The sequence below is a fragment of the Nycticebus coucang genome, chromosome 8 (genome assembly GCF_027406575.1).
Source record: "Nycticebus coucang isolate mNycCou1 chromosome 8, mNycCou1.pri, whole genome shotgun sequence".
NCBI lineage: Eukaryota > Metazoa > Chordata > Mammalia > Primates > Lorisidae > Nycticebus > Nycticebus coucang.
The window spans coordinates 116,142,337-116,155,497 of NC_069787.1; the positions used below are offsets into that span (position 1 = coordinate 116,142,337).

The 13,161-nt window shown below is 39.0% G+C and overlaps 1 protein-coding gene across 1 annotated transcript in view; it reads right to left on the reverse strand.

The window, feature by feature from the left end:
- LOC128591884 (ceruloplasmin-like) overlaps positions 1 to 12,757 on the reverse strand; it is a 47,149-nt gene extending 34,392 nt beyond the window's left edge. Inside the window, exons 1-3 of the mRNA XM_053599669.1 lie at positions 12,603 to 12,757; positions 11,530 to 11,780; positions 9,707 to 9,919 (exon numbers count right to left, since the gene is read on the reverse strand). Of these exons, the coding sequence (XP_053455644.1) occupies positions 9,707 to 9,919; positions 11,530 to 11,780; positions 12,603 to 12,757 (619 nt within the window). The remainder of the gene's footprint in view (positions 1 to 9,706; positions 9,920 to 11,529; positions 11,781 to 12,602) is intronic.
- Between the last annotated feature and the right edge of the window lie 404 nt (positions 12,758 to 13,161).

The following is a 13,161-nucleotide window of genomic DNA, read 5'->3' on the forward strand; positions in this document are numbered from 1 at the left end:
TAGTCTCAGCTACTTAGGAGGCTGAGGCAGGAGGATCACTTAAGCCCAAGAGTTTGAGGTTGCTGTGAGCTGTGACAGCACGGCACTCTACCCAGGGTGACATAGTGAGACTCTGTCTCAAAAAAATAAAAAAAAAAAGACAGGTTTTTACCCTTGCAGAACTTATAATCAAGGATGAAGGTTGTCAGTAAATAATACAATATAGTGTTTAAAGTCCTATAGAGGGAAGACCAGGGAGGTGAGGAGGTGGCTAATAGAATCTTGATTGTGAAAAGAATCCCGAAGGCAGTGGTACTTCAGTTGATACCTAAACGATGAGTAAGCATTTGCTGGGGTCTATCTGGAGAAAAGATTCAAGGCAGCAATCAAGAACTTCTTCTCTAGAAGAAGTTTGGACTTTCTCACCAGAACAATCAGCAGTCATTGAAGGATTTTAAGCAAAGGAGTGACAGAGTCAGCTTGCCCTCCAAGAACCATCCTCCCGCCCTCAACCCTAATAGAGATGAATTGAAAGGGGCAGCACTTAGGAACTGGCTGAGTGGAGGCTGCTGCTCACACCCTGGCAAAAGGACAGTAATGGCCTGAACTAGGTTACGGACTATGTGGAGCTGGAGAGAAGTGAGCTGATCCAGTGAAGTGTAGGAAGTGATGTTGGCAGGACTCGACTGATGTGATGTGTTTGGTGAGAGATGAGGGAGAGGGAGGTATAAAGAAGGACACCCAGGTTCTGACTCTAGGGACTAGGAGGATGTGAGGCCATCCCCCAAGGCAGGGAACACAGAAGGAAGAACGGATTCAGGGCAGGACCAGATGATGGGTTTTGGAATAAAATAAGATATAGACACCAATGAAATATCTAAGTGGAGGCGCCAAGTTGCCAGGCCTGACTACCAATAGAGGAATTTGGACGGAATTTATAGATTTCAGACTCAATAGCATGTAGATGAAAACAAATGACTCAGAATGGATAAGATCACTCTGTGGGAGTGGGAATACAATTCTAATAATTGTTCTTATAATATAAATAAACATATCTAAAAAATAAAAATATAATGATGTAAAATTATTGTCAGATTTGAAGCCACAGAGCATAGTGAGAATAATTATAAATGAGAACAGTTGAAGGCAGTTCATGGACTTGCCTTTGAGAATGCAAACTCTTAAGTTACTTTATAGTTTAAAAAGAAAAGGGAGAAAATTTGGAAATATTCAGACTAGATATCCATAAGTTTAATACACAATTATTTTTTATCTTGTCTTCATGCAATTGTCTTCTTTGCAAGTATGAAAAGGGCAAAGAGCTCTTACAAAGTTGGTTTTAAAAGTTATCTCCCAAAGAAAAGAATGTAATCTGTAACCCTGAGACTATATGTGTTTGTTATAGGAAACTTCCTTTGTTAAAGTATTTACTGGGGTGAACTACTTGTTCACATAAAGTTTTAAACTTTGATTATCTTAGAAAATATGATACTAACTTCTAATCAACTTCATAATAACCTAGTCCTTTCATCTCATTAATCTTATTATAATGAACTAAATCAAAATATAAAAACTCCATGTGATGCAAGTTAGAAACGTAACAGTAGGAGATCTGCCTATAATCATCCCTTTGAGGATAGAGGGAGTTAGCAAGGGACTTCTGGACCCCATGAGGAGGACAAAAACAGTGGAAAACTGGCGAGTGGTTGCGTGTGTTTGATCGACCTAATCCCGCCGGCAACCGTAAGTACAAGCAGCAGTGAGACTGCAAACAGGAAAGTCCTTACCGTGAACTGTTTCAGTGTTTTTGGACTTGGCAGTCAGTTGAACTGCCTTGGGGAGAGCGTGAGCAGGAGTGCAGAGAACTTGGGGCATTGTCTAGGGCCCCAAACTGAGCCGCTGAGCCAGACGGACAGAGCTAATAGTATTTGGCTGTGGGCCACAGGGAGTCATTGTGAGAGAACTGCCCTGGCAAGCTCTGCCCTCAGGGTCGCAGAGCAAGGATCTGGCAGGAGCTAGTAACCAAGTGACTGAGCAGCCTAAAGGCAAGGACTGAGCTGCCTTATAGCCTTAACCCTCAGAGGCAGAGTAAGACTGGTTTTGGCACACTGGAGCCTCGGGCTGTTGCCCTGGGTAGAGTGCCATGGCATCACAGCTCAGAGCAACCTCAAACTCCCGGGGTTGGCACTGCCCAGACCTCCATAAGAGTGGCTGGGCCTCCACATGCCCTGACCAGGAACTGCGAGAACCACACAACCCTGCATCTTCCCTCCTGTACCCTCCCTGCCACCACACTGTCCCACTCGTCTGGCCAGGGACACTGGTAGCCGTGTGTCCTCCGGAGCCCTCCCTGCCTTTGCGCAGAGCCCTTCTCCTGGCCAGAGACTGCTGGAGCCTTGGGCTCTCTGTGCCAAACTCACTGGGCACCAGGCACTCCCAGAACCGTGAGCACCACCTCCTGCCCTGTTGCTGGATCCGGGTGTGTCACACTCCGGAACTGCTTCCACAACCAGAACTCCCTAGCTGGGGCAGCTGCAGAGGAACTACACAGGGTCACTCCCTACAAAGATCCAGCAACAATATAGTGATCCCGCTGGAGTCTAATCTTGGAGAGACACCTCCCCAACTCTGAGGACGGCCAGAGGCAATGGTGAAAAACAATCATGAGGCGAAATCAACAGAAAAACTCTGGCAATATGAATGATCAGAGTAGATCAACTCCCCCAAGGATCAATGGGGCAGACACAGTACAAGATCCCACGCACAAACAAATAGCTGAGATGTCAGAAATCAAATTCAGAATCTGGATAGCAAATAAAATTGAATTAGAATTCCAAGCAGTAACCCAAAAGATATCTCAAAAATTCAACAAATTCAAAGACCAAATGACTAAAGATATTGACACATTGAGACAAGAAGTTGCAGCCCTCAAAGATCTGAGAAACACAGTAGAATCCCTCAGCAACAGAATGGAGCAAGCAGAAGAAAGGATTTCTGACATTGAAGACAAAGCTTTTGAATGCTCCCAAACTTTCAAAGAGGAAGAGAAATGGAGAGCAAAAACAGATCACTCTCTCAGAGAACTCTGGGACAATTCAAAGAAAACTAATATTCGTCTTATAAGGATCCCTGAAAGCAACGAAGTGGCTTCACAAGGCACAGAGTTCTTCTCCATGAGATTATGAAGGAGAACTTTTCAGACATGCCAAGAGATTCTGAAATTCAGATAGCAGACAGTTTCAGAACTCCAGCACGACTCAACCCAAATAAAACATCCCCCAGACACATCATAATCAATTTCACTAAAGTTAATATGAAGGAGAAAATTCTGAAAGCAGCCAGATGAAAGAAAACCATCACCTACAAGGGCAAGAATATTAGAATAACTGCAGATCTCTCTGCTGAAACCTTTCAAGCTAGAAGAGGATGGTCATCGACTTTTCATCTCCTAAAACAAAATAACTTTCAACCCAGGATCCTGTACCCAGCTAAACTGAGTTTCATTTATGATGGAGAAATTAAATACTTCAATGACATTCCCATGTTGAAGAAATTTGCCATAACTAAACCAGCTCTCCAGGATATTCTCAGACCTATCCTCCATAAAGACCAGCATAATCCTCCACCACAAAAGTAAACCCACCCAGAAAATTCTGATCAAATTCCAACTTCCACAGTCACAAAAGGATTAAAAACATCCACTGGACTCTCAAAAGGCTTATCAATATTCTCAACTAATGTGAATGGTTTAAATTGTCCTCTGAAGAGGCACAGGTTGGCTGACTGGATACAAAAACTCAAGCCAGATATCTGCTGCATACAAGAATCGCATCTTACATTAAAAGACAAATATAGACTCAAGGTCAAGGGATGGTCATCTATACTCTAGGCAAATGGAAAGCAGAAAAAAGCAGGCATTGCTATCCTATTCACAGATGCAATAGGCTTTAAACCAACCAAAATAAGGAAGGATAAGGAGGGACACTTCATATTTGTTAAAGGTAACACTCAATATGATGAGATTTTAATTATTAATATTTATGCACCCAACCAGAATGCATCTCAATTTATAAGAGAAACATGAGTAACTTGCTTTCCTCCAGCAGCATAGTAGTTGGAGATTTTAAAACCCCTTTAGCAGTGCTGGATAGATCCTCCAAAGAGAAGCTAAGCAAAGAAATTTTAGATTTAAACTTAACCATTCAACATCTGGACTTAACAAGACATCTACAGAACATTTCATCCCAACAAAACTGAATACACATTCTTCTCATCAGCCTACAGAACATACTCCAAAATTGACCACATCCTAGGCCACAAATCTAACCTCAGCAAATTTTTAAAAAATAGAAATTATTCCTTGCATCCTCTCAGACCATCATGGAATAAAAGTTGAACTCAATAACAACAGGATCCTGCATACCCATACAAAAATATGGAAGCTAAACAACCTTATGCTGAAGGATAGATGGGTTATAAACGAGATTAAGAAGGAAATCACCAAATTTTTGGAACAAAACAACAATCAAGACACGAATTATCAGAACCTCTAGGATACTATAAAGGCAGTCCTAAGAGGGAAATTTATAGCACTGCAAGCCTTCCTCAAGAAAATGGAAAGAGAGGAAGTTAATAACTTAATGGGACATCTCAAGCAACTGGAGAAGGAAGAACACTCCAACCCCAAATCCAGCAGAAGAAAAGAAATAACCAAAATCAGAGCAGAATTAAACAAATTGAAAACAAAAGAATTATACAACAGATCAATAAATCCAAAAGTTGGTTTTTTGAAAGGATCAATAAAATAGATAAACCTTTGGCCAACCTAACCAGGAAAAAAAGAGTAAAATCTCTAATTTCTTTTTTTTTGCAGTTTTTGGCCGGGGCTGGGTTTGAACCTGCCACTTCCAGCATATGAGGCCAGCGCCCTACTCCTTTGAGCCACAGGCACCGCTTAAAATCTCTAATTTCATCAATCAGAAATGGTAACGATGAAATAACAATAGACCCCTCAGAAATTCAAAAAATAATGAATACTACAAGAAACTCTACTCTCAGAAATATGAAAATCTGAAAGAAATGGACCAATACCTGGAAGTACGCCACCTACCAAGACTTAGCCAGAATGAAGTGGAATTGTTGAACAGGCCTATATCAAGTTCTGAAATAGCATCAACTATACAGAAAAGCCCAGGACCAGATGGCTTTACATCAGAATTCTACCAAACCTTTAAAGAAAAACTAGTACCTATATTACTAAACCTCTTCCAAAATATAGAAAAAGAAGGAATGTTACCCAACACATTCTACAAAGCAAACATCACCTTGATCCCCAAACCAGGGAAAGACCCAACAAGAAAAGAAAATTATAGACCAATATCACTAACGAATATTGATGCTAAAATACTCAATAAGATCCTAATGAACAGAATCCAACAACACATCAAAAAAATTATACACCATGACCAAGTGGGATTTATCCCAGGCTCTCAAGGCTGGTTCAATATACGTAAATCTATAAATGTAATTCAGCACATAAACAAACTAACAAATAAGGACCATATGATTCTTTCAATTGATGCAGAAAAAGCTTTTGATAATATCCAGCATCCCTTCATGATCAGAACACTTAGTATAGAAGGGACATTTCTTAAAGTAATAGAGGCCATCTACAGCAAACCCACAGCCAATATTGTATTGAATGGAGTTAAATTGAAATCATTTCCACTTAGATCAGGAACCAGGCAAGGTTGCCCATTGTCTCCATTGCTCTTTAACATTGTAATGGAAGTTTTAGCCATTGCAATTAGGGAAGAGAAGGCGATCAAGGGTATTCACATAGGGTCAGAAGAGATCAAACTTTCACTCTTCCCAGATGATATGATCGTATATCTGGAAAACACTAGGGATTGTACTACAAATTCTTAGAAGTGATCAAGGAATACAGCAATGTCTCAGGCTAGAAAATCAACACCCATAAATCTGTAGCCTTTATATATACCAACAATAACGAAGCCAAAAAAACAGTCAAGGACTCTATTCCTTTCACAATAGTGCCAAAGAAGATGAAATATTTGGGAGTATACCTAACAAAGGATGTGAAAGATCTCTACAAAGAGAACTATGAAACTTTAAGAAAAGAAATAACTGAAGATGTTAACAAATGGAAAAACATACCATGCTCATGGCTGGGAAGAATCAACATCATTAAAATGTCCATACTACCCAAAGCAATATACAATTATAAAGCAATCCCTATTAAAGCTCCACTGTCCTACTTTAAAGATCTCAAAAAAATAATACTTCATTTTATATGGAATCAGAAAAAAACTCAAATAGCCAAAACATTACTCAGCAATAAAAACACAGAAGGAAGAATCATGCTACCAGACCTGAGACTGCACTATAAATTGACAGTGATCAAAACAGCATGGTACTGGCACCAAAACAGAGAAGTAGATGTCTCAAACAGAATAGAGAACCAAGAGATGAATCCAGCTACTTACCGTTATTTGATCTTTGACAAGCCAATTAAAAACAGTCAGTGGGGAAAAGACTCCCTATTTAACAAATGGTGCTGGGTAAACTGGCTGGCAACCTGTAGAAGATTGAAACTGGACCCACACCTTTCACCATTAACTAAGATAGACTCTCACTGGATAAAAGATTTAAACTTAAGACATGAAACTATAAAAATACTTGAAGGAAGTGCAGGGAAAACTCTTGAAGGAATCGGCCTGGGTGAATATTTTATGAGGAGGACTCCCCAGGCAATTGAAGCAGTATTAAAAATACACTACTGGGACCTGATCAAACTGAAAAGCTTCTGCACAGCCAAGAACATAGTAAGTAAACCAAGCAGACAGCCCTCAGAATGGGAGAAAATATTTGCAGGTTATACCTCTGATAAAGGTCTAATAATCCACAGAGAACTCAAACGTATTAGCAAGAAAAGAACAAGTGATTCCATCTCAGGGTGTGCAAGGGACTTGAAGAGAAACTTCTCTAAAGAAGACAGATACACAATCTACAAACACATGAAAAAAAGCTCATCATCCTTAATCATCATCAGAGAAATGCAAATCAAAACTACTTTGTAATAAGAGTAACCCCAGTAAGAGTAGCCCACATAACAAAATCCCAAAACCAGAGATGTTGGCGTGGATGTGGAGAGAAGAACACACTTCTACACTGCTGGTGGGAATGCACACTAGTACGTTCCTTCTGGAAGGATGTTTGGAGAATACTTAGAGACCTAAAAATAGACCTGCCATTTGATCCTATAATTCCTTTACTAGGTTTATACCCAGAAGACCAAAAATCACAATGTAACAAAGACATCTGTACCAGAATGTTTATTGCAACCCAATCCATAATTGCTAAGTCATGGAAGAAGCCCAAGTGCCCATTGACCCACAAATGGACTAGCAAATTGTGGTACATGTATACCATGGAATATTATGCAGCCTTAAAGAAAGATGGAGACTTTACGTCTTTCATGTTTACATGGATGGAGCTGGAACATATTCTTCTTAGCAAAGTATCTCAGGAATGGAAGAAAAAGTATCCAATGTACTCAGCCCTACTATGAAGCTAATTTATAGCTTTCACATGAAGGCTATAACCCAACTATAGCACAAGTCTATGGGGAAGGGGCCAAGAAAGGGGAAGGGAGTGGGGAGCTTAGCGTGGAGGGAGGGTAATGGGTGGGGCCACATCTACGGTGCATCTTAGAATGGGTACAAGCGAAACTTATAAATGCAGAATACAAATGTCTACATACAATAACTAAGAAAATGCCATGAAGGCTACATTGAACAGTTTGATGAGAATATTTCAGATTGTATATGAAACCAGCACATTGTACCCCTTGATTGCACTAATATACACAGCTATGATTTAACAACAAAAAAAATAAATTTAAAAAAATGAAGAAACATAACAGTAAAGCTTCTTCCTTGCAAAAATTATTTTGCTGTAAAATAAACCGATAATTGGATATCCATACGCAGAAGAAACTAGACCCTCACCTCTCATTCTATACAAAAATCAACTCAAAATGAATCAAAAACCTCATGTAAGAGCTGAAATGATACAACTCCTAGAAGAAAACATAGGGTACGGTTTCAGGACCTTGGGTTGGGAAAATATTGTATGAATAAGGCCTCAAAGGCACAGGCAACAAAATTAAATAAAATGGGATTAAAAATTAAAAATTATAATTAAAAATCTTCACAGCAAAGAAAAGAAGTCAACAGAGTGAAAAGAAAACTTAGAGAATGGAAGAAAAATATTTGTAAACTACTCATTTGGAATACACAGAAATTCAAACATCTCAACAGCAAAAAAACAACCCCCTCCCCAAACCAAACAACCTCATTTTAAAAATGTTCAAATTTTGAACAGACGTTTGAACAGACATTTGTCAAAAGAAAATATAAATGGCCAGTAAATAGATTAAAAAACGCTTAACATCACCAATGATCAGAAATACAAATCAAAATCTGAATGAGGTGTGTCATCTTACACCAGTTAGGATGGCCATAATCAAAAAGGCAAAAAAAAAAAAAAAAATGCTGGCAAGAATGCAGAAAAAAGGGAACTCATACACATGTTGATGGGAATAAAACTAATACAGCTCCTATGGGGAATGGTATGGAGGTTCCTAAGAAAACTACACATAGAACTACCACGTGGGAATTTATCCTAAAGAAAGGAAATCAGTACATTGAAGAGACATGTGCACCCCCATGTCTATCGCACACTATTTACAATAGCCAAGACAGAGAATTAACATAGGTGTCCATCAACAGATGAATGGATACAGAAAATGAAATACTATTCAGCCCTAAAGAAGAATGAAATCCTGTCATTCACAGCAGCTTGAATGGAACTGGGGGACATTTTGTTAACATCAAAAAAGCCAACAATAGAAACTGACTGCCTTGCATTGATATGTGGAATGAAATGTTGATTTCATTGAAATAAAAAGTACAACAAAGGATAGTAGAGACCAGAAGGGTAAGGAGAAGGGGAGGGATAGGCAGAGATCTGTTGAAGGGTACAAGAGGGAATATGTTACAGTGTCCCATAGCATTGTAGGATGAGTATCACCAACAATAATGTGTTGTATAATTTTAAATGGAAGATATTGAATGTTTCCCACACAAATAAATGATAAATGTTTGAGATGATGGATACAGTAAGTACCCTGATCTGCTCACTATATATTATATGTATTGAAATGTCACTGTATCACATGAATATGTGCAATTATTACTTGTCAGTTAAAAAAATAAACTGGTGATTCTACTCGATTCACTTTAAAACATAAAAGGAAAATCTTGCACTTCCCCCAACCCAATTCTAAGTAATGCAACATGCAGGAAAGAGGCAGAAGGCCTCTTCCAATCTCTTCTCAGTCCTCTCTGGAGAAGAGGAAAAGGTGGCATTTATTTTGTGTGCAGGAGGCTAAAATGAGATTTACTGGGTTTGACTACCATCTAGTGACCAACCTGGATTATTGGTTGAACTCAGGGCTGGACTTGTGATCGCCATCTAGTGCTCAGAGTCCAAGATGGTGTTTCCTTTGTTGACCAGAGAGAATCAAGGTCAAGGCAGGAAAACAGAGAGCCTTTGATACCAAATTTCTTTTATAAAGGCAGGGGAAGGCCCACATATTCTGGTTGACTCTATTCTTACAATGAATTTTTAAAAAATATGTTACCTTTTTTACAAGTCAGAATTGCTCCAATAAGTCCTGAAGTCACGTCTTTTACAGTGTCTACATGGGAGTGGTAAATCCTTGTCACACAGTCACTGTCACTGGGGCCAGGCCCCTGCTTTTCGTCTACAAACCACTTGTAAGTATACTGTTTCCCTGGCTTCAGGTAGTCATCTTCCTTTTGTAGGCCGGTGGTATTATCAGGATAGATAGCACCTAGAAAACACAGTCAGCACTGTGGTTATGGTAATCACTGGACAATGCTATTTTGAACATGTCTCCAGCTTTCTCCATTAAGCCACAAATATACGTTAATTTGTATTTCTAGAATGAACCATGCATTTCTCCCTGTCTCCTGTGTGCCTATTGGCTTTTACCTCAATACTCAGTTTGGTGGCAGTTTCTAAATTGGAATGAAACAGTCTATTAACAGACTATCACCACCCTTACTGATGGTTTCAACAATATTTATTTTTCACCTACCATGTTCTTCTTAGATCTCTGATACGGAGGTAAAGGCTAGACTTTTGAGTCACCCTCTGTATATTCCTCATTGCCAGTCAGATTTGGGACCCAGGGCATCAAGAGGTATTGGGTTACCTCTACAGAGCCCACAGTAGTTACAAGGTGGCCCTCTGTATAACATACATTACTCTGAGCAATTACCTAAGTTCTGAATTTGGAATCTTGCTCTGTCTTCTTTCTTCTTTTCTGACTAGTATTTTGCCTTACATCCCCACCCCTAAAATGCAGGATCCTGCTAACTATGGATAAAATTACTTTATTCAATAAGGGACTTTGAAGCATGAGCAACTTTCCATTCTCAATCTTTTGGGACCCACTAGCTCCATGTTAAATGCAAAGAAATGTGCTGCCTCATTACTGACTGACTTCTGTACTTCCTTCCTGCCCAGTTGTCCCTCTGGAGTGGCCTCTGGACCTGGTCCAGTTTTTGCTGAGCCCATCTCAGTAGCGAGAATTCATTCAGAGCCTGTTCCTAGCTTCTTCCTTGTGGTGCCCTGAGGGAATCGTTAAACCTCAGTCTAAGTTTTGAGTGCTGATTTAAAAAGCACAAAAATAAAAACAAACTCTTATTAACATTTATCCCATTATGTGTCTGTAACATATAATAGTTTAAAAGGTAATAATCAGGGAAAGATGGTCATGTAACGTGACTAATTATGGCACTGAATGGAATGGCATATGGGATTTCCATTGCCCTGTATTTTCATAGAGCCTCTGTTGAAAAGAGCACCCATCTTCTAAGTGGTACTCTTATCAAGTTGGACTAAAGTTCTAATTTTCTAAAGATTTATGCCAGACTTTCATAAAAAAATTTCAAACACTAAGAAAAAAGTGTCTGTTCTACCGTAGACAAGCCCACGCTCTCTTTCCTAGCTTTCCTGGTTATCTTCTGAAACCTCTCAAACCCTATTGTTGACTGTCTCTTCCTTTCTTCAACACCACCATGCAGTGGTGACTGTTGATGTATGGGAGAGAAGACTCTGTCTGAAAAGCAGAAATTTCTCTTGATCCTGATGTTTGCAGGAGGATGATCCTCCCCTATGAGGAAATTGAAATGAGATGAGGGCAGAACAGAATTTCTGCTAACCTCAACTTTAGCTCATAAGTATCTCCTTTTTTGGCAAGATGCAGAACTGAAAAAAGACCATCTTGGGTATAAACATTAAAGATAAGGTAAGTAAGAATCTGCATCCAACCCAAACTCCCCCTAGCTCACAATGCTGGCCAGTTCATGATCATCTTACTTTTCCCGAGGTATTGTGCAAAAGCTCTGGAACATAAGAAGGGGAGAACCCACTTACCTTCATTTTCTTTACTGTAGGTGAGCCCATGGGGGTGGAAACTATAGGCCCTTGAAGCACAATTTTTTACATGTACATAAATGTAGTCTCCAGTCTCTGCCTTAATTATTGGACCTAAAAATCCCAACCAGGATGGTTTTTCAATGATTGTTTGAAAGGTTTTATCAGTATATTGAAAATACAATGCCTTTTTATAAACATATTTCTTCCTATCTTGACTTCCTTGTTGATATTTTTGGGATTGAAAGTTTCTACAAAAAGAAAAGCAAACAAAAGGAAAGAACTTTAACCAATGTTGACTGGAAAGAAAAAAAGTGCTAAGGAAAACTAGAAGTTAGAAGCTTTACAGCTTCATTTTGCTAGACGAAACCTAGATGCCACGGAAAATGAGAAGGAAGTGTAAAAAAACTGTTACAAGTAAGGAGAAGGAAGGTTAGAGTACCAGATGAAGAGATCAAACACACACGTAGCCAGCAACTTGCGCGGAATTTTGGTTTAAGGCCATAACCAATTCTTTAGACTGAACTGCATGTAAGTTTCGAACCCTGCTTTAAAGTTACTGTAGTGCTCGAGCGTTAGATGAATCCCTATTATTTAGGATTGTTTATATGTTTAAATACACGTGGGCGCTTGTTGGTAGCATTAGGGTATTTTGCCCACAAACCATGACAAATCAGAGCCCCACTTGCAACCTCTAGATTTCTCCCTCCAAATTTTCTGGAGAAAAAAAATCAAGAAGGCAGCTATGCTCACATCAGAAGGAAAAGTGTTGTTTTATAACTTGAGTACATGCAAAGAAAATTGGTAATAACCACAGAATTAGATAGGACCTGGGAAATAACATGTTAGGAGGGCAGGAGTGACAATAATCTCAGGAAAGAGTAATTTCTGATTTATATTAATATCTCCTTTCCATACCTTGCTTATTCTAAACAAACAAGATAGTTCTAATGGCATATGTACTCTGAAAGCATCAATCATGAAAAATTCCTTTATCATCATTTCAGCAATGAGTAACAATTACCAACATTTGCTTCTGATAGTAATTTTTTCAATGGATAGGTATTACTTACTGATCTTCAGAAAAAGGCTTTCCACTGAGCATATTTTTACCAGAAGGAGCATAATTCCAAAGTACTTCTTCAATGCTTATGAAGTAGTGCTTATCTTTTGCCCAACCTAGAGAACTAATGAAAAACAGGAAGATCAGTGGTAAAAGGGCATTCATTTTTAAATCCTGCACCTGCAGAAGTTATCTAAGTAGGTCTTGTCTATCTTTTACAATCCAGGCTTTCTTCTTTTGTTTGTCTATTTATATAAATCAGAGTTGCATAATAGCCTATCACCTGTTTCATCTACGTTTATGTCATTTGCATTTTTTTTTATTAAATCATAGCTGTGTACATTAATGGAATCATGGGGTACAATGTGCTGGTTTTATATACAATTTGAAATATTTTCATCAAACTGGTTAACATAGCCTTTACAGCATTTTCTTAGTTATTGTGGTAAGACATTTGTATTCTACATTTAATAAATTTCACATGTACCCTTGTAAGATACACCATAGGTGTGGTCCCACCGATTACCCTCCCTCCACTCAGCCTCCCCTCTCCCCTCCCTCTCTTCTTT